The sequence below is a fragment of the Plectrocnemia conspersa genome, unplaced genomic scaffold, assembly GCF_051122295.1.
Source record: "Plectrocnemia conspersa isolate PC_06_02 unplaced genomic scaffold, ASM5112229v1 ptg000001l, whole genome shotgun sequence".
NCBI classification, from domain to species: Eukaryota; Metazoa; Arthropoda; class Insecta; order Trichoptera; family Polycentropodidae; genus Plectrocnemia; species Plectrocnemia conspersa.
This window is the reverse complement of record NW_028277165.1, coordinates 17,315,172-17,341,079: the sequence shown is the minus strand read 5'-3', so window position 1 is coordinate 17,341,079 and position 25,908 is coordinate 17,315,172. Positions and strand designations below refer to the sequence as shown.

Genomic DNA, 25,908 nt, shown 5'->3' with positions numbered 1-25,908 from the left:
TTGAAGTTTATTAAAATTACTATTACTCGCGTTACTCCACACTGAACAAGCGTAAGTTAAAACAGGTCTGATTAATTGTCTATAGACTAGAATTTTATTTTTTATTGTAAGCGCACTTTTTCTATTAAATATTGATTTTAGAGCCGCAATGGCGCCGAGCCCTTTCGACCGGAGTTCAGTTATATGTTTATTGAATTTTAGTCTGGAGTCCAGGTGTATACCCAGATATTTAACGCTCGCTCTCCATTCAATGTTATGCCCTTGTTCACTTTTAATGGGTGCAGGCAAGGGTTGTCTACGTTTAGTGAATATTATTGCTTCTGTTTTGTCTTGATTAATTTTAATTCTCCATTTCATAAAATATTTTTTTAAGTTTTCAAGGGATTTTTGAAGTTTAACTGCAATAGGTTTAAGACCATAAGAACTAGTAAGGATTGCAGTGTCGTCAGCGTACATTGAGAGTTTAGTATTTTTTAACATTGGAATATCATTAGTATATAGAATGAAGAGAAACGGGCCAAGTATACTTCCTTGAGGAACACCAGCTGGTATTTTACGCGGTGTCGAAAATGTATTATTTAGCGAAACAACATAGCTTCGATTCTTCAGGTAGGACCGTAACATGTGAATAATGTAATAGGGAGTTTCATATTTTAAAAGTTTATACATTAATCCATCATGCCATACTGTATCAAAAGCCTTTTCCATATCTAATAATAAAAGACCAGAACTTTTTTTCATATTAAAATCGGCAGATATGTGCTCTGTTAATCTATTAAGTTGATGCGTGGTCGAGTGATTTTCGCGGAAACCAAATTGCTCATTAATGAGTTTGCTATTAAGAGATTCCTTTAATCGAGATAATATAATTTTTTCAAATAATTTGCTAAATGAGGGAAGTAAACTTATCGGGCGGTAGTTAATTGGTATGTTATCTGCTTTGCCAGGTTTTTTTATCGGATGAATTTTTGCCGTTTTCCAGATTATTGGGAAATATCCAAAAGATAAGCATGAATTAAAAATGTTATTTAAGTACTTAAAGCAAACAAAAGGAAGGTTTTTAATCAATATATTCTCTAATTTATCTATACCTGGAGCCTTTCTATTTGATAATCGTTTAACAATACTAAGAATTTCTGATATGCCGACTTGGTTAATGGATTTTTTATCTATTGGAGTTTTACTAATATCTTTAATTGCCCGGTCTACTTTATTTTGGGTTTTTTGGTCAATGTAATTTTGCGTAAGTTGATAAGATGTAGAAAATGTCTCAGCTAAAATCTCGACCTTCTCCTGAGTCGTGTTAGCTACGTTGTTTCCGGTTTTTAAAGGTGGTATATTTGAGTTTTTATTTTTAAGCGATTTCGTCATTCTCCATAAGGAATTATCTCCCGGTTTCAAAGCTTTTAGTTTACGCGACCACGAAGCGTTTTTGATGTTTTGAATTTGAACGCGAATTTCATCAGTTAGTTTGTTAATTAGAGTTTTAAGTTGGGGCGATTTATTTTTGTGCCATTGCTTTCTCATATTATTTTTAATTTTAATACGTTTAATTATTTCTGGGGTGAGTTCTATGTTATTCCAAATATTTTTACGCGACGGAATTGATGATATTTTGGCCTGCTCGATCACGGATGTTAAGTAATGAATATCATCGTCAATAGTTTTAGTGTCATTTGAGGTATAATTCTGTCGTTTAATCAATACCCGAGACTCTACTATGCTTCTGAATCGCTTCCAATCAGCCTTTGCATAATTGAAAACGACCTCAGACACCATCTCGACCTCACCGTCCAACGTAAAGAATACTGGAAGGTGGTCCGAGGACAGAGCCTGGATGCAGTGCATGTTTGAAATCCGGGAATTACCCTTGACCAACGTTATGTCCAGAATTGACGGAGTCGTGTGGTTGGTAGGATAATGCGTTGGGGATTTCGGAAAATTTACAGTAGTGTCCGTATCGTGTAAATAATCAAAGATTAATTTACCGGATCGATTCGCACCGGGGCAATCCCAATGCATGTGTCTCGCGTTAAAGTCTCCAGTTAATATCACGGATTCTCCAAGACGAAACACATCATCAAGTTCACCCCGAAGCAACCTGTCACCGGGAGAATTATACCCCGCGACAATTATTATTAATTTATTATCGTGTTTAATTTGTATCGCGACAGTTTCAAGATTAGTCGTGTTTGTTGTAATGCGCGCGTGTTTAATTGATTTTTTTACAAATATCGCGACCCCTCCGCCTGGCCTTGAGAGACGGTCCCTCCGGAGGCAGACAAAGTTCGGTATAAAAACGTTGACGTGTGGTTTGAGGTAAGATTCGGTGATTACGACAATATCAATTTTGTACTCACTGATCAGCAGTTCCAGTTCTCCAGTTTTATTTCGGAATCCGCGTGAATTCCACGTCAAAACGTTGAGCCCCACCTTAGAAGAGCACATCGAGATATTCGACCATCATCAAGGCGATCTCCATTTTGCTGGCACACTTTCCAGCCTTGGTCCTGATTTCTTGAAGGACGAGCAACATCCTGCGTAGCTCTGAAGTTGGCATTGTGTCTGAGAGGGGCTCCTCAGGCTGCCTGGTTTGGGGACGTTGTGGCGCCTTGTTTATTGGTGCTGGTGCGGCGCCAACCTGGGCGTTCCATGAAGTGGCTGATGAGATCACTGCTGGGGTGGTTGAGGTTTTTACCAACGCTGGTTTCGTTGGTTTCAGTGCAGGAAATTGCGCTTGCTCGAGGTTGAATATGTTGTTCGGCTGCGACGAGTGAACAGTGGGAGTCGGTCTCTGTTGTCTCTTCTGAGTTTTCTGTAGGTATTCTAACCTACGAGGGCAGTCCTTAAAATTGGCCGGATGGTCTCCTCCACAACCAGTGCAGATGGCGGGTGCTTCTCGGTCCTTCTTAGAGCACTCGTTCGTGGCGTGGTTTCCGGGGCATTTGACGCACCTGGGAGCTCGTTGACAATTTCTTGCAGCGTGGCCGAATTGTTGACACCTGAAACATTGCGTTAAATGCAACTTATTACGCTTGTACTTTTCAAGCGTGGCCTTGGTGAAGCAAACGTACCGGATGCTTCTTATAGTGCTCGTTGTTGTATTAGCCGGAAACTGGACAAGGTAGAGCCTAGAGTCTCCTTGTTTCTCGGTCTTGGTCTTCATTGCCGTCACCTTGACGACGCTAAGTCCTTGACGTTCGAGATCTGCGGCAATGTCTTCGGTGGGGACCTCTGGGAGCCCTCTCAGCACGGATTTCACTGTTTTATCGTCGTCGGCGGTGAATGTGTGAAAGGCGCGTTGGCCCTTCAGTCCATCCATTAACAACGCGCGTGCTTCAAACGACGCGCAAAGTACTGACACATTGCCACTTCCCGTGTATCGCAACGAGAAGTTCGATGTTTTTGTGATCGACTTAATTAAGTCGATCGTCTGGAGGTGTGTTCCCGTGATCTCTACGATCACAGGCGGTATCCTCTGCTGCTTCCTTTCGATCACTTCGGGAAGCTTTTCATACCTGTTTTGGCTCGTGGTCGGAGGCATCTTAGCATCCTGGGAAACTTTCGATGTCTTTTTGGGTACCTGCCACTCGTGGTCTGGCAGGCCTGAAGTTGATTGTGAGGCGTTTAGGTACGCCTTCAACGTTCCAAGAGAACGCTTGCGCGTCTGCGCCTTCTTCATGGCGCTGTCTTTGTAGCTAATTGCAGTGGGCGTGTCTATCGTTGCAGAACGGTAGCGGGGGTGTCCTTCGTACGATAACGGAGCGAAGCGCGAATGCGACCGCTCGCGTCAACAGCACAGAGTGGACTGATCTGCGGTACAGAATGCGGTCTATGGCGGTCTACCGCAGACCGCGTTCTGTCTGACAGAACTGATGCAACATCGCATCATACAACCAGACCGCCTGACCGCCGCGATAAACCGCTCTCTGTGTGGCCGAGCCTTTAATGATTTCGTTAGATATTATTCTTAAGAAAGTACTTGTTTGTATTAATAAATAATAAAATAGATTATTTATTCAATTATTTTTATTCGTATGAATGATACTCTGAATGATTAGATCATACAATTTTGATTGTTACATGAATATAAATAAGATACACACTCAATTATTACGTATTCATACGCATTCGCTTTTGTATATATTTTCTGAACTGAGCCGCAATTTCGCTACATACGTGATTAAGTAAGCGCTCGCGTTGAATTATTAATTTGTTACCGAGTTACAAACATACACGTGGCGTTTTGTACATTTTTCTTATCCGACGTGTGAATAATTAAGGTTGTATTTATGAGCGATGAGATTCGACGGCGTATTTTTGTATTTTTATATATATTTTTGGAAACCATATACCTAGTAGTCGAATAGGCAGACGGTTCGTCGCCGGCCATATTTGTGTCATGGCTTTTCAGCGTGCACAGATTTATTTATGCAATTGTTCTTTCCGGGTCGTTTCGCCGGAAAATTTTCATCTGCAAAGAGAAAGCTCAGGCTTACTATGATTTACGTGTGCTTTTACCCATACGTTTCGATGTATCGAAAGGGTGGAACATGATTAGGAACAAGATGGAATGTCGACATTTTCGTAATGGTTATTTGGGCGGTGAGAGTATTTGATGAATCTAAATGGATTCTAGACGTACAAATGTATCACACTTAGGATGTATAAAAAGTTTAACCGTGTCATAATATAATATAAACAAATAACATTAAACATTATGTTTGTTACAGTTAAACATTGTTATTGTGAGCATATTTACATGAAAAGTTTAAATTACGAGCAATGTCGTACGTTTTCGTGTGTTTTAGTAATACTGCTAGCGCTTGTGGTTGTATTTAAGTACATACTATAGTTACTACATACATTTATTCAATATGGAATTACCAGAAATATTATATAATACCAAAAGGGCTTTTAAAGTAATATAAAAATGTTAAAATAACTATTCATATCGTTATTTTTACCATTCGAGTTATAGCAGAGATTTTTAGAAAATATGATACATGATAGACATTAGTGAATTGACTTTGATATTTTTTTAGAACATGATTCCGAGAGTAAAATTGGAATATGTTTGTAAAAGAATTCCTTAAGCGATGCATAATTGGTGTTCTGGCGTTACGAATTCTCCAACGCGTACCATGACGCTTGCACCGTCAGTTACAATACAATATATCTCAATAAAATAATATGCTTTTCATATTTCTTTAGTAACTATATAAAAGCATAAAACATTTAAAATTTGTACAGAGATCAACTCGATTGTTCTTGACAAAAAATCAATCCCGAAATTTTTTGTACTAGTTTTACTTATCACAGGTAATGGCTACATATCTTGAATAATTTTTGTTTCCAAGAAACTAGAAATTTAAAATTACTAATTTCAGATGATCTCGAGAATCCTGAAAAATTAATAAGGTTTATAATAGGAAAAATTGGAAACAAATTAAGAAAAAGTTGTTGAAGAAAATAAGTTAATTTAAAATAAAAAAAATGTAGTACAATAAATTATTTATATAAAAAAATCTAAGTTATCTATTGTATTTATTATTTGTTTAAAAAATGACATTTTTAATAGTCTAAATATGAACTCATGTTTTGGTATTATTAAGCTCAATAACAATTTATTGTAAATATAATATGTAAAGTAAGCTTAAAGAAGAAAAAAATTCCTAAGAATTCCCAAAAGGAAGTTCTCAAAAATAAACCACAAATGTATCGTAAATTGTCTGGAATCCCAGGATTAGATTCTCTATCTGCGACCGTATGAACTTTACAACAGCAGTGGACATTTCTTATAATTTAGGAGGAATAGTAATAATGACAATGCATTGAGATAAAGAAAACAGTATTATATCTTCATTCTAAGGTCTCTAATATCACCTAAACTCCAAAGCCTAATGAAGTACATTTTTTTAAATTGTATATTATTCGTAGTTAGAGCAAATCAGTAACTTTTATTGTAGAACCTAAGCAATTTTCACAGAAATATATTATTTTGTTATGTATGTATATATATATATGTACCACTAGTAAATCTAACAAAGGTTGGTCTGCATATTGGTTTATTAGTATATTCATCTACTTTCAGTGACTTTCTTAAGTTGCGCCAGTCATTTGATGTGAATTATTTCAATAATTTGTGATTTATAACTTGAAAGTTCACAAACATAAAAAACACTGGGTTTCTTCGATTCTAAATATTCACATGAATTTGAATTTAAGTAATTTTGTATATACTTAAGTAATAAGTAATTTTCTATATACTTAATTTGCTTTGCAATTTTGTTTTCTATATATAATCTATCCAATTTTCCCGTGGAGAGGCGTACCATATATACCAAAACCTGCAAACGTACAATATAATTTTTTTAATTCTTATTCTTATTAGTTAAATTATTGCGACTTATGATAGTAGTAAAAATGACAAATTAAATGGCAAATTATCTGTAATTCGATACAATAGCAAATATATTTTTTATTCAACTAATATATTTATGTTTGTTCCCACGACACACATTATATCAGACTACTTGAGTTTTCCTCGAACGCTAACCCTTTTAGTATTCGTTGACTTTACAACCCTCACTCGCCTATTGCCGATTCCACGTGACCCTGGTGTATTTTTAATGCCGTAAAGGGATTCTCTCTATTTTTATTGTTTTATTTTATTTTAAGGAACTGAGCAACTCTTTTGGTCGCAACGCCGCCCGACCGGTTTTATAATTCATTCTCGTCTAAATCCGGCCCTGGCCGGGGCCCATATCCCTGTGCTTGAAATGCTAACGCTTTGTACGTATGAGGATACTCTTTTTAGTCGTATACAAATGTTCTTTGCCGTAAATTCAAATAATTCCAACAACGTGGGTTATTAAAATTTCATACACGTGTGTATTTTTATTACTATTTTCACTGTAATATTTCTAGTGTGTTTTTAGTGTAAACAATGTTACGTATATTTTTGAAATAACATACATAATGAAATGTTACTTGAATCAAGGCAGTTTTTTTTATTTATTATTTTGAATATGAACATCTAAAAATATTATTAAAAGTAAAAGTCTTTGTTGGCGTGTCGAGTTGTATTCTTGTCGGCTGTGATTCGGTAGAGCAGCTGGGATCTGTCATGATGCGTTCTCGTGATGCTCCCTGGACGATCCGCCTTCGTTTCCATTGCAGTCTCCTTCTTCGTCTCTGTAGCGTCTCTTTTTCTCTGCCGTGACCTTTTAGTGAGTGAATGTAAGATTTTATTCGTTTTAAGAAAGTAAATATGTATGGAAAACATATCAGATGATTAGGTATCATAATTTCGAGAAAAGCCTGGGTGCCAAAATAGATCCCGCATGGAACGCTGGTGATTTTTCTCCTTTTCGTACAGGAAGGGTTGCAGTTACTTTGTGGCGAGGAAGGTGTCGACAACCCGATAATGCTTGGCGACTTATTTCTACGAGTTTTAGAGTGCACTAATGAGTCGCAATCGCGTCCCTTATTCTTGTTCGTTGCGGCTTGAAAGTCACTGCGTAAGAACGCTGAAGTCATCCAGTTTTGAACGAGCTTGCTAAACACAAGCAAGTGTCACATATTTTATAATGCTAGTCCGAGACAACTCTGCCAAATTGCAGACGAAGATGTTTGCGAGAAAATTGCATTGCTTCTTGGACACCCCCGAAATATGATTTTACGGCACTCATGATGGTCACTCATACCAACCAAAGGGTATTTATACGTGGAGTAGAATGTATTGTCTAGTGCGCATCCTTTTTAAACAAAGAGTAGTTTTTTTCTGTGGGACGAATGTGCTATTAATTAATCCGTGCAGTATTCCTAATTATGTACGCTATTATTTGATCGGAAGATCTATCTTTTCTTGTGTGTGTCTCCACTTTAAATATGAGTTGCTCTTTTTTTTGTTAGTTTGAATGGTCGTTAAGTTGACCTATAAATTGTAACAAATTGTGCAGGTGATTGTAACCATTTCAGATAGAAGGTGTGATTTTTTATTTAGGTCTTTAAAAAAATTAAAAAGGGTTTCCTCTTAATATTTTTTTCTTGTGATACTATTTTTCTAAGCATGCTATACTTATGATCATTTAAACGATTTTTTTAATGTTAATTGAAAAATGTCTGTTATAAAATTATAAAATGATAAAAAGTATTTTTTTCTATAAATATATCAACAGTATAGTAGTTTCTCGTTAAAATTATTTATAAAAACTTTTGATCGAAGTCTGTATCATAAAAAAAATACATCGTTGTTGGGATAAATGATTAATTGATTATATAACAGCTTACATATATCGAAAATAAAAATAAAAACATGCTAAGATACTGAATGTATAAGAGAATATTTATTGATACAGTGTTTCTATTGTCTATTCAGGCGTGATCGAAAACATAAACGTATATTATTCGATCTTTATGTTTAATTAATGAATTATTTAATATATTCCAGTATGTATTACTATTCATAGCATGGAAATACTGTTTCGTATAAATACATAATATGCTGTTGGTTCATTATAATCCATGAATTCAGATTTTATGTATAATAACTCACCGTATTGCATAATAAACGTTTAAGTTTATTACATAAAAAAAACATGATAAAATATTTGGATCTGTAAATATTAGACATATATATTTTATTTGCATCGCTCATCTATATTGCGGAGGCGGTTTTTGTTTATTTTATATATAAATAGGATTATATTTCTTCTCGGTACATGTGATATGGAATAAATATAAATGCCGTTTTTCCTTGAAAAATAATCACATCAATATAACATAAAATACGCAATGACATAATACCAATATGTGTTGATCATTTCGATTAATTTATCAAACTTAATATAAAAGCGCATTACAAGATATTCATAATTTATTCAGGTGCTTTAACATTTTCACGATCGTAGAGTCAAGAATTTATTATTCGCTTCCGTTCGTGCTTGTTGCATCTAAAATGGCGCAGGGTGTCGAAATGCATTGCATTTGAATATTTCACTCAGGCCATGTTTTACCGATGCTTGTAACAGAATAGTATATCAAACGGTTTTACTGGACCCTGGACATGCTGTGCTATATACCTTACGGTAGTAAAATATATCTTTCACCGGTGAAAAATTGAAGATCTGGCTATGTTTGTGAATCTCTCACTGGGTCGCTGCTGGTGGAAAACGTGTGAGAAACGATCGGGTCGGCTTAGGATGAATTATTAATTTTTTGCTTGTCGATCTTGCCTTACATAACTTTGTTGGACTTGATTTGTTGTTTTTTGAACGTGCTTCTGATAATATTTATGCTGTTAGAGAATTGAATTTGATCTAATATATTTATTTGTGTAAATGTGCGAGCTTTAAACTTAATGATCAATTTCCACTCGTATGTTTCAGTATTTTTTAAATTAGCTGAGTACTACTCAAATATGCTGAGTACTACTCGCAAGTTGAATCATTTATATGTCAGAAAAATAGGACTTCATTATCTATTATAAATTATATCGATCGGGACTTCTTGAATATTAAAAAAAAAACATTCTCAAATGTCAAAAAAAAAACACTAAACGTGAAAAGTGTTTAGATTAGGAAATTTATTATTAAAAATATTATAAAGATAACAATAGTGACGTAAGCTTATATTTTAGAAGTTTATATGTAGCAAATATTGAATTAAGTCGCAGTGATGTTACGATAATTATTACTTGTTAATGAAAAAGTTCTTTATTATAAGTAAAAATATTTAAAAACGCGAAAATAACATTTAAACTTTACTAACAATTAAGCTTACGTCTAAGAAGAAAAAAAGTGTATTTTATATGACAGGTATATTAATTATTAAAAAGTATTTATTTTTGATGAGTTTTTTGCCGCACCTGTACTTACATAGTAAAAAGCACACTTAAATATAAATATTATTATTGTACGTTACAATATAAAATTAATGTATGTACACATATTGTTATTGCTATAACGCATAGTTTTCAGACTAAATTAGTTTTTCGTTTATTATAAATATAATTAAAAAATAACAGGAAATCCTTGTCCATTGAAATAATATAAAAACAAATTATACTGAAATTTATATAGATATAAACAATATTAAATCCTGGGAGTTTATCGGAAATATTAAACAGTATTGATTCCCGGATTCTAAAAATGCCAAGAAATTTTAGAATTTTTACGGTAATAGATATTACTTGGAATGTAATAATTTTTAGATGATATTTTCATTAAAGTGTCTGTTTCTAAATAATAAGTATTTTTAAAATTTGGGTTGAAAAGATTTTATTACTCTTTTTTAATGAAGTACTTAATGTTATACTTTATTGATTTTTCATTAATTGTATGCAATAAACGATAAGTATATAAAAGTTAAAAAAAATCAACTTCAGTTTCACTGAAAATTGTACGTACATACATACATATATCACTGAATAATTTCTAAATAAATTATATATTTTAATTGTTTAGTATAATTTAATATATTTTATTTTATATCCAGTGACATCTGTTACCTGTCAAATTATATTAAACTTGTAAGCCATAATTTTAAATATTATTTTATCTCTAGTGACTCTTATCAAGATGTGTCAAATTACATGACGCTTATCAAGACGTTATTAAATAGTTAAAAATTGGTTCGTATCATGTGAATAAGTTCAAAGAAAATGAATATTAAATTATCATTTTTATATTGTACATCACAGTAAAGATTTTAATCAATTTGAATTTACGTATTTACATACAAATATAGTCATTTATTATAATTTAATAATTAATAAAAATCTTTTTAATATTTAATTTTGATTAAAAATCTGACTATCATGATTTTACATGTTTCTATGGCACTCTAAAGCTCGTAGCCGAATGTAGCTGAGCATTGACAGATAGTAGATGATACATCGAGAGTGCAATAAATTTCATGAAAGGCACTAGGATACAAATACGGATACGATCCGTACTCATTTTTGTAAAGACATTCTTTGAATTATCTCTAAGAAAAAAAAATGCTTCGCTTCACTTATATTTTAATACGTAAATCGCTAATATATTATCAAAGTGACGCGCGCTCCGCATAACTAAGCCGAGCATCATTGAAAGTCATGCATAAAAAAATTCTACCCCTGCAAACAAGAGTATTACTGCTTAAAACATTTACGCTTAATAATATGAAAGTATTAATCATACAATGGACATAAAAAAACAATACAAATTACCCGAAAGTTTTCTATATTCATTAACTTGAGAAATATAATTTATTTATTATACATAATTCAATAGTACCTACTAATTTAATCCAGAATACTTTTGGATTAGTATTGTATTTTATATATTAATACAATGTAAAAATTAAATAATTTATTTCATCCAAAAAGTTAACTTTATTTAATAATTTGAAGAGAAACGTAAAACGTAAAGTGTTAATTATTTTTTTAATATAAAAGTATGAATAATTGTTTATAAAAAATATATTGTTTAATTAATTATTTCAATATTTAAAGCATTGTAATGAAAATCATTTATGTAATGGTCATTTATTGTATTTTAATATGTTGAGACATATTAAAATAGTTTTTTTATTAATATGTTATTAAAATAATAATGAAAATACATATCAAGCTCATACTAATACTACTAAATTTCACAGACATTGTAATGGACACAACATCCGGTTAGGAAAATGTATGATTTGCGTGTATTTTTTTAAAGCAGTCTATTGTGCGATATATAAATACATTTATTACAAATTTGCTTTTATTAATTATTTCTAATTTTCCTGTAAAAATTGTGTCTCAAAGTCAAACAGCTGCTTTGTCTATTAAAATGAAGAGATGACTTTAAACTTATACATATACGATAACAGCTTGAATTGTGCTTTTTTAAATTGTTTTTTTATTTTATTTTTTATAGCAACAACAGTATATTCTATACTCGTAAGCTGCAATTTTATATTTAATAAATTAGATGATTTACAGACTTTAATTTCAGTCGTGTCCTTACTACTTACTTATTAGTTGTTGATTGTGTTGATACCGTTGTAACGCATTGGGCTAACGTCTGTTAGCATATTATATTGCAACGAAAGATTTATAATAAATAAATATTAACAAGTTGTATTTTTGTTTCAGTCACTACATGCGTCAGATCTTGGAAGCCCTGCGCTACTGTCACGAAAATGACATCATCCACAGGGACGTAAAACCGCATTGTGTCTTGCTGGCGAGCAGGGAGAACTCCGCCCCTGTCAAATTGGGTGGCTTCGGTGTGGCCATCCAACTAGCGGCTGGTCAGGCCGCAGCAGGTCCTCCAGGTATTGCCACATTAAGAAGCTCGTTAACATACCCACCATGACTACTAACACTAAATGATAAAGTTTTCACACCCTTGGGCGAATCTCGCCATGAATACACTCGAAAGGTTGCGACTCTTTTATTATTAACAACTGCAACGACCAGTTCATTATAACGTCTCAAATTTCACTAACAAAGGACTGGGGGGTTTCATATCACATATAATTTAAATTTATTTGATTGCTTGAAATAAATAGTTGATAATATTTTTTAGAAGGGTTTTGAGTTATATTATACAAGTTTTGTGTGGCAAGACGTATTCTACCAAAAATTAAATTTAAGGTCGTTATAAAGTTTGGACGCCTTAACATACGGCAGAGGTCTTATGAAATCCTCGCATTTTACGGACGGGTCGTTAGCGCAAGGACGCGCCTCGGGTTGCCAAACTTTTCAGTGCAAATATTTAACTTTGTAACAAAAATACCATAATACTTCTGGGGGTCCGCAAAGACGGTGGCATGCGTGTTAGTGGCGCTATATTAAAACAACCGACCGGAGAATGAAGAAGGTCGTAAACGCAAAGTTGGCCAGACTGTGGAATTTCATTGTATCGAAATAAAGATTCTGGAAAATAGAGATCGAAAAAATACACTATTCGCACCCTCATTATTATTGCCATTCAAGCTCTCTGGGTTGTCGATTTATCGAATTTAATTTAACCCTCATTCTAGTGTTACACTGAGGACTAGATGACGGAACTCGTTAAACTTTATTTTTTCACCATTGGTTTATTTCATCATCATTTTAGTGTGTTGTTAATTATAATGATTAAATAATTAAAAATTAAGTTGACGACACTGTTCTTGATTTTTTAAATAACTTTTATATATATTGGTACTGTGATTTAGCCATTCATTTTTTTATTAGCATAGGATAAGTTGTTTTACTTAGAAGGATATGTAAAAGTCAGTTATTTTATAAAACAGAAACATAAAAACTTTTATAATTTTATTTGTAATATATTTTTAACGTTTCTCCAGCTCTTACATGAGCTTCTATTTATACCATATGTATCATTCTGATTGATACTCAAATTGTTTATTCAAAATTTATATGTGAATCTATCAATAAACGCTTTTGATTAATTTATGCAAATAGAGAGGATTGATATTAGGGTACCCAGAAGTAATGACGTTTTTATGAATAAAACTCAAATAGCATTTCACGGTACATTCTATTTCTTTCAATATAATATAATTTTCATAGTTTTTAATGATCTTCGACCTTGCTAATGAAATACTTTTGCTTAAAATAAAACAATCAAAAAGAGCCAATTGCACTTCTTTTTAGTTATTTAAAAAAATGTAGTGCTTGTACTACTCTCTGGAAGTTGTCCGAGCCGAAGTTCAACTGAAGTCAGCCGAGGTCGCCGACTTCCGAGTAGCGGCCACACTGCCACAAATTTCATATGCCGTCCGGACGGCGGGCGTGAATGACCTCTGCACGGCGGCTGCTGTCATATACAGCTGGCATATTTGCACGCGATCGAAAAATGTGCCAAATAATCGCAATTTTTAAATTGTCATATTATTAAAATTACGCTACTGATAATTATAAAAGTTTGTGTAGGCACTCACCAATATAATATCAGTGAAAACTTTTCTGTCGTAAATATTCAATTTACGCAAAATCTTTGTCGGCTTTTGCAAAATGCCATAAGCCATAAAAATGGTACTTTAAAACACGAACACCACATCTGAGACTATCCTAGAATTTGTCGCCATCGATTCTAAATAAGAATTCGTTATGGTGTGACATTTATATAAACTGATCTAGAAAAATACATAAGGATATTCGAAACGATTTTTTTTAACAAAATCAAGTACCACTAATTATTTAATTTTATATGAAAAAAATATAATAACGATATCTGTTAAAAGAATATACTACCAAAAATATAAATAATCCCTTTTGGTGCCCTAAAATATTCAAAGATGTCAGTAAGAGTTTGTTGAAGTCCCCGATAAGCATGTGGTATTATAACTTGACCACGTGACCACGATGCAGCGCTCGACATGCGTGTTAACCATAGGACGCCTACGCACATACTGAAATTGAACCGAGCTACTTGTTCTATCTTAGTTTGCGAAAAAGCATATCAATATCTATCTCACTGTTGTCACTTAACACGCGAGAGAGCGAAAGGGGAAGTATCTCACCGCTCGTGCTCGAAAGAGCAGCTCCGACTTCGGTCCTTATGCCGACAATGTTCGGAAGCGCTCGATGCTGGCCAAGTCGACTGAATTACCCCCACTTTACCTCCCGTTTTCGGTCACCTCGGATAACTTCCGAGAGATTTTAGAGCGGGCATAACCGAACTCGACTGAAGTAACCCACTATATTCTCCGTTCTTGGCCAACCTTGGCCAACTTCCAGAGAGTGTAGTTCAGGCATAAGAAATAGTAGTCGAAAGGGGCCAAGTCCGGTAACCAAGGCTGCAGATTTATCCCGGGTCAATCTATCAGAATGTTGTCATGCTAATTTTTTTTTTGCCGATTGACTTTAGATGTTTTAATCTCTTTTCACGAAATGCAATACTCAATCGAGTTAAAAGTTTAATATACACTTCTGACATCACTGTTGTATCTTGTTTAACACTTTTATGATTTCTTTACAATCACCACCGTATACAAACAAAAGCATTTTTAGGTTGGAATTGCTTTTTCTGCGTGAGATTGACACTGATTTTCGTGATCAGGTTTGAAGAAAGAACCCAATTGATCTGATTATGGAGAAATGGTTGTAATTTTTATTTTTTCACAAAACAGTACATGTGTTGATTCTTGATATTCTGTACCCAAACACACACCGCTTTTTAGATCTTGCCAATATTTTTAAACATCTTTGGGTAAGAGACTACGAAATACCGAATTTGTTTGATAATTCTTCGATAGTTATCGTTGCATATGCTTCAGTTGTGTGACCCACTTCAAGGCTCAGTCATAAAATCTTAAACATTAGATTTAATTTTTTAACCATCTCAGGAATTGTCAGACATGCATTATGTTGCATTTTCACTCAGATTCATTTAAGAAATATACATATTAACATTTATGTGTAGCTCCGTATAAATTATTTTGAAGTATAGAGTTCTTCTATTATACTCCGATTAGGTAAATGTGTATTTTATTGTCATTAAACAAAGATCAATTAAGGCCACGACACAAAAACTTGAAAATACGTATTTACTACTCGACAATTCGAAGTTGAAAAAACGAGATTACTTCTGGGTCTAATATGATAGAAACGATCTTTCTCCAATAGACTTTTCTACAGACAGGCTTTTATTTTAATAACTTTACACTAACGCTGTTTAATTTAGTACTAACACAATATTAACTAGCGAAAATTAAACAATATATCTAGCTTTATAGAGGCTTAATTATTCAAGAATTTGTGTACACTTATGTATAGGTGGAATCTTGTAACTATTGGTTTTACCTACCTTTGGGTAAACTGACTACTTTTGTATGGGATTGGTTCAAAAAATATGTTTGTAGTAATTATTATTTATCAGTCTTACTAAAGCACCTATTCAGTATAGTACTTGCAAATCTTTGAATTAAAATTTTATTTTGACAATCTTGTGTATTTAATATATTGATTAAATAATCTATAGTATACATTTTAATGTATGAGTTTGTATTATGTATCTATCAATTTAAATATTGTGCTAAAAATAAAAAAAAGCCTTTATAATTAAAGATATATATATATATATATATTTATCTAAATTATTCTTCAGATGTCGTCAACTCTTATATAAATCGCATGTAAATAATAATCAAATTTAAGGGTATAATATAAAAAAGTTTTTCCGAATTTCAATATTTTTTTTGTATCGTATTTGTTATGATTTCATTGTGTTCATCTTATTTTTTGTTGCTGTGTATGTATGTTAAGCGATCTGTTTTGCTTTATGTGGGACTTATGGTTTTGTTATTTGTTTAAGTGTATTTATTTATGTTATTTTCAATCGATGTTGTAATTGGGAATGCGCTTTAAATCACGCGTAGGTGTTGTGGCTTATTAATGTCATTTAATTAACCGCAAACATGAATAATAATGATTAAATCAAACTTTAACAATCCTGTAATTATTATTATTCATAAAACAATAAATTGAATATATAACATTTATACTAATTTTCTTCTACTAATATTTTTTTGTATACTTTATTTTTTATAATAAAATCATTTTATTTACACCTGAGTTTCATTTCTTTATAATATTTTATTACCACTTATAATTGATCGTTAAACTAACAATATTTTGAAACATATCATTAATTAACTTGAGGGTCTGTAATTCATTATCAATTACCTTCTAATGTGCTGTTTTTACTTATTATTATTTTGGTGTGTTATTATATTATTATTTATTATCAATGTAAGTGCATTAAATATTTATATTATACATTTAGATACGAGATATTAAATAATTATTTTGTAACACAAATCAACATGTTATTTTATTAAATATATAATATTTTTAATAATATAGTATCATTTTATACGATCAGCCCCAAATAACCGTTATATATTATCATATTTTATTTTAATTGTATTTATATGTTTTTATTAATATGTATGTTATTTCATTCCTCTGGGGGGTTGAAACGGTTTCAGTTTTCAGTTGAAAAAATAAATTGGACATGTTTCGAGTTTGATTTGTAAAAACGTTTCTCAGAACTGGTGTCCGACTGCAGACCCGTGTTGAGTTCCAAGGGCCAACTTTATCTCAAGTCCGATGGCGAGGGTAAGATGTCGCAAGTACTCAAATCCGCATGGAAGGGTCTTGATCCTCACCAGCCATGATATAGCATTCGAAAATTAAATTAATTATGAAAAGTTTATATATATATTCCACATATGTACATATATATAAATGTTATATTCGTTCATAATCACTGTTGTCTCACAAAATTGTGTGAACGTTCACTAAAACTATTTGAATAAAACACCTAATTGGCTGTATATCACCTGCTTATTGGACACATTCAGATGCACACATAACAATGAAATAAATTGAATGTCACACATGCAAAAATGTGTATTCATATGTATGTATATAAGGATCGAAAGGTAATAAAATATATTTTACAAAGTACAGATTTTTTTATACTCGCTATCTATAAAATATATATTTTACTCGTAACGCAATAATCTTTTCTGTAAAATAGAATATTAGATCTAAGAGAGAAATTCAGTAATGTTTTCAATTCGAGTAAGTGTTTAATTTACTTAAAAATATTACCATAAATAAACGCTACGCTTACCATCGCGAGATAAGATGTCTTAAAATTTTTGATTACTTTTCGGTCTCTCGTATGTGCTACATACACATATGTATACTCATGCATCTATTGTATAAAATTTCTGCACATAAATAACACGAAACGGCAAACTTTGCTGTTATAGCACCCAGCATTTATATTATACATTACGCTTATCGTTCATACGAATTTTATTCTGAAAACTTTTCACACGGGAAACGTCACGCTATAAACTTATTCGCATTAGTTTGTCTATACGTCAAGTTATTTCATTGTTAAGTCAAAAATTGGGTTTAATATTTACCTATTAAATAAATAAGATTCTCCCTGATATACATTTTGTCTAGATATTGTGGAAAGGTGGCCCCTGCTTATTGTCAAATTGTTTATTCACTCATCGCCATCGAACTCATCATGTTCATCGTCATCTTTGATATTTTTTTCGTCAGATTACTGAAAGTGTGCCATAGACCATATTAATTTTATATATCATAGAATATTTTAATCGTTTAAAAGCATGTTATATTATTTTATTTATTTTTTATAAATTATTTTATTTATTTTCAAGTAAAATCAACCCTGCACTGTTTAACTTAACATACATTATTCGTGTATTTTAATTATACAGCGACTGCCGTAAAAATTGTGTTTTATATACAATTGTATGTGTCTTTTCCTTTCACGGTGTATACAGGATGTTTATAAAGTCTAGTTTTAATTTGTATTGCATTTGATTTGACTGGCGGGTCAAATTATAAACATCACATTACTACGGTATATAAAAAGTGAACCTCGAATATTGCTACAAAAATAACAAATATTATTTTTAAGTTAAAGTGCTTAATATATCGCTTTAATAATAACATTTACTGATTATTTCAGCCGTTATCACTGCGTGATTTATATCTCTTTATTATATCATTCTCGATAATATAAACCTGAATTGAAGTCTGCGTTATTGAGAGCTAAAGATGCAGCATATTTAGTGAAATGATGCTAGTGTTTCTTCTAAAAAAATATTTGTTGAGAATTTAAAAAAAAAAAAATACCAGAATTTTCATCTCGAGAAAACAGAAAATTTTAATCGTGACTTGTTTTGTTAAAATTAAATTTATTCGAATATTTATAAATGTTGTACAACCGCCGCATATTTTAAATCGCTGCATAGGAAAGGATAGATCCGTGCCAGATGTTTGAAAATATTCATGCCATCTTGAAAGCTTTCAAAAAATGTCGAAAATATTCGATTGTCAAAAAATTACTTATGATTTTTCTCAACTATTCTAATCGGTCTTTACTTTTCTTTGGTAATATAAGAACTACTATATAAATCAGATAAAAAAGCGCTCTACGTGAAATTCGTTATATTGCAAAAATAATAGTGGCTTTCTATAAAATTTATTGTCGGTTTTTTATTTTAATGTTGTTCGAAATATAATAATCTAAAGTAGCTACAGATGTTATTGACAATTTTCTCTACGATTCGGGTATACATAAGTAAGCCCGAAATTCCTTAGTAACTCGATCCGCTCTAGTACTTTGATTATTCGCGTTCATTATAACAAATCATTATCTTATTGAAGTTTGTTTCCTTAAACATATATTTATCAAAATTTGAAGTGAAAGAAGTGAAATTGGAACTTATTTCTCGAGGAATGAAAAACATAGAAATATCAAAATGTCTATTCTTTAACCCCTTAAGTGGATATGTCGTATATATCCGTCATGACAAAAGTACTTGCAAAGTGGGTATGACGGATATATCCGCATTTTGAAAATTTTAGCAAAACTCAATGGAAACGACGGATATGTCTAATAATCTAAATACTGGTGTGAAGACTGCAGCAGATCACCACTTTGCGCAGCTCCATGTCTTAAAATATATCACACCAAAAAATAATTTTTTGGTGTGTATATATCCGCTAGCAGCAAAAAGTTCGTGTCATTGCGGATCACACTTTCAATAGTGAAGCATAACGTTGAAGGGGTTAAGTCTAAGATTGTTTCCTTCTCTTCCTACTCTCAACCAACTAACCAATACGATTATTAAAAGCGGAAACAGACTATTTGTTATTGTCTACTAAACATCTAACAATAATTACCTTTGTTTTAGGGTCGTAATTAAAATAGGTTGGATTTGAAAATGCTGCTAACAATAAAAATATTGCATAATGAAGCGCATTCTTTTGTATTAATATTGGTACCAACTGTTTTTACAAATCCGTTAATATGGTACATTTCTGGGAGTGTTTCTAAGAAGTTTGAAAGTTTGCGACAAAATATTGAGCATGCTCCGTTTCGTTCTGCGGAGCGCGTGTCACTTATTGGCGATTCGCGTTCCGTATTCGCGTCCTTGAATGTGGCTTTATTGTTTGTAATTCTAGTCTGAGATATTTTTTCAAAATAGAGTCATGTTCGTATCCGTATTTGTATCCTAGTATTTTTCTTCTATATATCATTACATTCTCAATGTAGCGTCTACTCAATTAAGCACTTTTTAAAGTCGCTATGGGGCGGTGTCGACAATCCATAAATGCTCGGCGATTATCGACCGCGAGCCTTAGAGTGCCCGATAGAATTGCGTATTATTGCCAATCTTAACGCAAACAAACGCTTCAGTTTTTCAATGAGCTTGACAAACGTAATGATACTTTCTGCCATAGCTATGAGGAGCTGGAAAAAATATGTGGTATTGTGCTTATCTCTTTAAGGTATGCACCATGATCGTTTTTTATTATTAAAAAAAATTTAAAGATATGAATCTCGTTTGTATAATGGCCATCATGCTGCATTGTAGAAACTTATCAGATCAGATTTGTAATAAAAAACAAAATAAAATAAACACTAAAACAAGATTGAATAATATTTTAATAATACTTGAGATTGTCATCAATCGTTAAAGAATTTCTCTAATCATTTTAAGTATAGCAAACCACATTTTAAAACTGTAGGTCGTAAAGTATCAAAAAGTATTATCCGTATTTCGTACCCTTAGAAAATAACTAAGAAATTAAATAATATTTAATTTAGTAGTAGCAACATTCGAGATTCGTTTATTTATATTTTAAATATCCAACATAGCTTATTCTAAATAAATCCTCTTCGTAAAAGATGCATTAAGATTAGAGGATTCATTTTGAACCTTATTCAAAGACGAGCAATTACTCGCTCATCTCTCATGAATAATCGCTGGCAGTTTGAACGTAACTAACCTCAAAAAGCCAATCTAACTTTAAATTTAACTATAAATTGCACATAATACATTAATGATTTGATTAATACGCCAAAAGATAGAGTAGTTATTAATTATTCTTGAACTCCAGTATCGCTTCGCGTTCAACGCGTTGATAATAGCACGGTAACAAATCTGAACTAGGAATTGGAGCTTAATTATTTATAGGCTATTTTCATACTAAACGAACTTACGTGGTAGCGAAGAAAGAGCCTATCAACGTCGATGTTATCCCAGGAGACACATACGTATACCACGTGTAACTTTTCGAGTACACGATATTAATAAAGAGCTAAGTATGAGCTCTTTTAAAATGCAGTGTTTCATCTACGATTAATACAAATATATTTATTTTTCGTACGTATATATTATTTTTATTAATTATTTTAAACTTATCACAAAATGCATGAAAGCCTTATTAATCGCTTTTTATTTTATTTGTAATATATGTTTATATTTTATTATAAAATACTATATTTCATAGTACAGGTATGGATATAAAACATCTCATTGAGAGTGTATTATAATATTAAGGATGAAGTATAATTAATGTTTTTAAGCTTTATCCATTAACAGATTTTACTTATTTATGTACATATGTATTTTCAACGTTAAGTAAGTTATTTTTATATATATTATATATTTACATATTTTTGCCGTTACACTAAATTGGCGCCCATAAAAGTAAGTTACGAGTTTAGCATTTAATTGATAATTTTTAAATTGTACATATAGTTCCAAAAGCATTACAAATATTTTTTAAATATTGTAATCATCATCTCTTGCTATGCAATCTTTGGTTTTAATCCATATTAAAACTTTCATCGGATGTGCTTTTTTATAGTTGTTACATTATACCAGCTATTTTTTATTTTCTGGATGAGATTTGGGCTTTCATATAGATGGTTTAGTTGTGTTAGATTCTCTACGCCAAATATTAAAAGTAATGGTGTCTTACACTTATATCAATAATTTAGTTCTCCTGGTTTAAGATTACCGATCTAAGGTGTTACTTTAAACCAAAATAGCATATATTAGAAGATGTTATATATTTTTTATTTTATCTATAACTCAGATATGTAGAGTTGGTTTCGTGTGGGGCATTTATGAAGTACTTTAGAATTTTTATCTCGCTCGATGTTTCATCTTATCTATGAAAAGCTTCAGGGACATCAATTTAGTCTGAATATATCAACATTTATCATGACTTTTTATGGTGCTTTTTGTTTTCAAACCCGAAATTCGTACTCTATTTTTAGCTGTATTGAAATTAAAACTTGCCAATACAATTTTATTTAAAAAGTTTCAATGTATGATTTTAGATTTTATTTCTACATTTAGTATTGCTTTTTCTTAATTTTACTATCTGAGACTAATACGTTTTGGAAACTTTCAATTCGGTTAGAGCTTGCTATGATTTCTAGCATATTATCTTAAAATTATTTAATACATATGTATGCCAATACCAAAATTCTGTCTTGATTATATTCTAATGAAAGTTTTAAAATAACTGTCAATATCATAGTGTTTTATATCCAACCTGTATATACATATACTTATATAATATAATAATAATAAAATTTGTATAAATTACTAAAAGAATATATATTTCTATATCATGCATGCTGAATTATTAATTTGAGTTACATATTAAATAAATATTATTCAATTAAATTTATTTAAGCCGTTTATGTTTCATCATAGAAAACAAGTGTTAAATAATGGGACTCGTGTTAATAACATGTGTTTGTTGTCGATGTTGTGTATTCCATTTTCATATTTAGATCTTAATTATAACTTTTGGATATACAGGACGCATAGGAACTCCGCACTATATGGCACCTGAGGTGGTTTCCAACCAACTATATGGAAAACCAGTGGACGTGTGGTCGGCCGGTGTTCTTCTACACGTCTTACTGAGTGGTGCCCTGCCTTTCAATGGCACAAGAGAACGACTATTTGAGAGCATATGTCGAGGAAGACTGAGGGTAGGTATATCATAAAAGTCTGTATAAACCATAAAAGTATCATTAAAACAATGATATCACAATCCAGTTCGATACACCAAATTGGGAGTGCATCAGCGACGCGGCCAAAGATTTAGTTCAAAGGATGTTGACAGTGGACCATACACACAGGATCACGATACAAGAAGTGCTTAATCACAGATGGCTCAGGGTGAGTTTAATTAATAAAATAAAAATGTGTAAGCTAAGCTAGAACATATTTTTAACGAGTTGATGCTAGTGGAAACACGGTTAATGCAGTTCTTGATTTTCTCTCAAAGAACACTCTTATAACTGGGTCGCTGCGGATCGATAGAAGCGCTCTCAACTTTGAGATGAATTTAGCGTATGGATGTATGGGTTATTTATCCTAATTTGCCGTATAGAGTTTCAGTTGAGATGTATTATATTGTAATATACATTAGTGTCTAGCAATTTTGAAAGGTCTAAAGCAATTAAAATTACATTGTTAACATATTCTAGATTAATTACATAAAATGTTTTATGTATAGATAAATGAAAATTAAAGTGCAAATTTAATATTAAATATACATGATTTTTAATTAACTGAAAGATCGCAAACTATATAATTTTAATAAATATTCTTGAGATAAGATAATACATATAAGATATTCTCTATAGCTCATTATTAAAAATAAATTAATACTTTATATGTAAAACCTAGCTCGATTTTATTTAATCATCACGATATCACTAAAAATATTAGAAAATTCTAAGAAAACCTGTGGTGGTCAATCGGAATTATAATTATATAATAATCACTAATCTAGACACGATACAAATTAAAAAAACCCATATGGGTTGCGGACCCAAATCTTTTATCTCAATAGTAGGTGACTATCGTGTTGGTCTGAATATTATTAAAAATTACAAGATTTATATGTTTTCAATTATATAAATAAATGAATATACTTCATAAACTCTTTAAATTAAAAATAACTATATAGTTTAATCCATTATTGACATTCATTATTTATTTTAATTGTATAGAAAAGCTTTCGAACAATATGAGTATTTATTTTATAAGAAGCACTCTATATTTATTTTGGTCAATATTATAATTGATTTTCAGAAAATTTATCTTTTTTATAATTTATATGTTTACATAATAAGTTAAAGAAAAAACATTTACTATTAATTATATAGTTTTGATGTTAATCTATCTATATATCTATGTAAGACTGTCTGAAACTTATTTTGATAGAAACAATGAAAAACAATCGAATTAGAAACTCCATAAAAATGACCAAACTTTTGGGCTCTGATTGTTTGTTTTCATTCGCCTCGTTTTGATTGTTTGATGTTTGATTTCATTCGTCATTATTTGAAGGTAAAGATAAAAGTGTATTTGCTCTATATTTCTGCATCTACATATATTATAGTAAATAAATGACTCAATTAGATATGATATTTTTTATATCTGAAATTAAATTTTACAATAAAAATGTATAAAGTAATTTAAAAAAAAATATAAATAAAATTATTTCAACTATAAAAAATAAAATAAATTATATACATATATTAGAGTAAATAAATGACTCAATTAGATATGATATTTTTTATATCTAAAATTAAATTTTACAATTTTTTATATCAATATCATAATAAAAAAATACTGATTGTTTATGTATAGACAGATTGTAAATAAAAAAATGAAAAAACTATAAAAAATTCTATAAATATATAAACTATTCATATAATGCAATGAGAATATTTATGTATATAAAAACATAATTATATTTAATCACTTGAAATTTAAGCTCACGATAATCGTTGATTTTCGAAAAATTGAAAATCAACGATTATCAAAAAATATGTGATTATTGCATCACGTTACTTTATTATGACCATATTTTATTTTTATTCTGACCATTAATATTTTTTTCTGACCGTTTAATATTTTTATTCTGACCGTTTCTTATTTTTATTCTGACCATTTAATATCTATTCTGACCATAATGCTAATAAAATTCCGACCCAAAGTTATTTTTATTCTGACCCAAAGTTAATTTAAATTCTGATCATTTAATTTTACGCGTTACGTAATTCATAAAAAATTCACTGGCCTTTCAGTGAAATCTTATCCGAATACTTTTTCACTAGTAAATTTATAATATATTTATACTAGGGAAAATATAATTTAACTGATGGGCGATAGTATTATATGCTGCTCTAAACTGTATATAAGCACAAACTTATTAGTTTTTTTATAAGCACAAACCTAACCTAAACTAATTAACCAAACCCAACTTGGCCTAATGAAAGTTTTAAAAGTAACTATAGTTTTAGAACTATGATTAAATTAATTTGTTTTGGGTCTGTTTGAATTTATTTTTAATGTTGTAGTATTTTGTCAAAAAATGTGACGTCACAATGTGGAAAATTGTGTAACGGATCATTGATTGGTTCATTTTAACTTTAAAGAAATTATATTTATAATAGTAAAAAGATAAATTCACTCGTAATATACATTCACTGTAACATATATACGACAAACGTTAATCAAGATAGATTGCTTTTTAATCTTAAATAGAGTTTACTGGAAGTTTTATATTCTTACTTATGTAATTGATTAATTTCAGTTCATATAGAGAATCAAAATATATTTTTTATACAATAATAAGAGATAAAATATCATAATATATTAAGTTTTCGCTGTTCTAAATATATCGATTTTTCAGTTTTAAAATGACAAATCGAAATAAGTTTTTGAAAAAAGCAATTTTTCAGCATTACTCTAATATTTAACTTCAAGAAACGCTTTGATTTTTAGAGATATCTCTCTGTAAAAATAAAGAATCGATGTATTTAATCATTTATTTCGACTTCGTCAACAAATAACGAATCGTGGTTTGAATTCCTATACGTTTCTATGCTACATTCAAATTTTTGTTTTCTTTTACTTCAACTGTTCGAAATGGATTTGTTTATATAATAAGATTCATTTATTTTTCATAAAATACGTTGTTAAGTCAGCATTGTTTTAACCGTTTTTGTTGCGCACAATCTCTAATTAAATAACATG

General features: G+C 31.0%; 2 protein-coding genes across 6 annotated transcripts in view; one reads left to right on the top strand and one right to left on the bottom strand.

Moving 5' to 3' along the window:
• Positions 1 to 25,908, top strand: part of CASK (peripheral plasma membrane protein CASK) — a 569,337-nt gene that overhangs the window by 68,352 nt on the left and 475,077 nt on the right. For all 5 annotated transcript variants that reach the window (XM_088193258.1, XM_088193269.1, XM_088193251.1 and 2 more), the window contains 3 exons: positions 12,128 to 12,309; positions 22,669 to 22,844; positions 22,912 to 23,034. In XM_088193258.1, the coding sequence (XP_088049384.1) occupies positions 12,128 to 12,309; positions 22,669 to 22,844; positions 22,912 to 23,034 (481 nt within the window). The remainder of the gene's footprint in view (positions 1 to 12,127; positions 12,310 to 22,668; positions 22,845 to 22,911; positions 23,035 to 25,908) is intronic.
• Positions 182 to 3,801, bottom strand: LOC148239014 (uncharacterized). The gene is made up of 2 exons (XM_088186237.1): positions 3,075 to 3,801; positions 182 to 3,002 (listed from the first exon to the last, which is right to left on the bottom strand). Exons 1-2 carry the CDS (start codon positions 3,680 to 3,682, stop codon positions 2,435 to 2,437), a joined length of 1,176 nt encoding a protein of 391 aa, XP_088042363.1. The 5' UTR covers positions 3,683 to 3,801; the 3' UTR covers positions 182 to 2,434.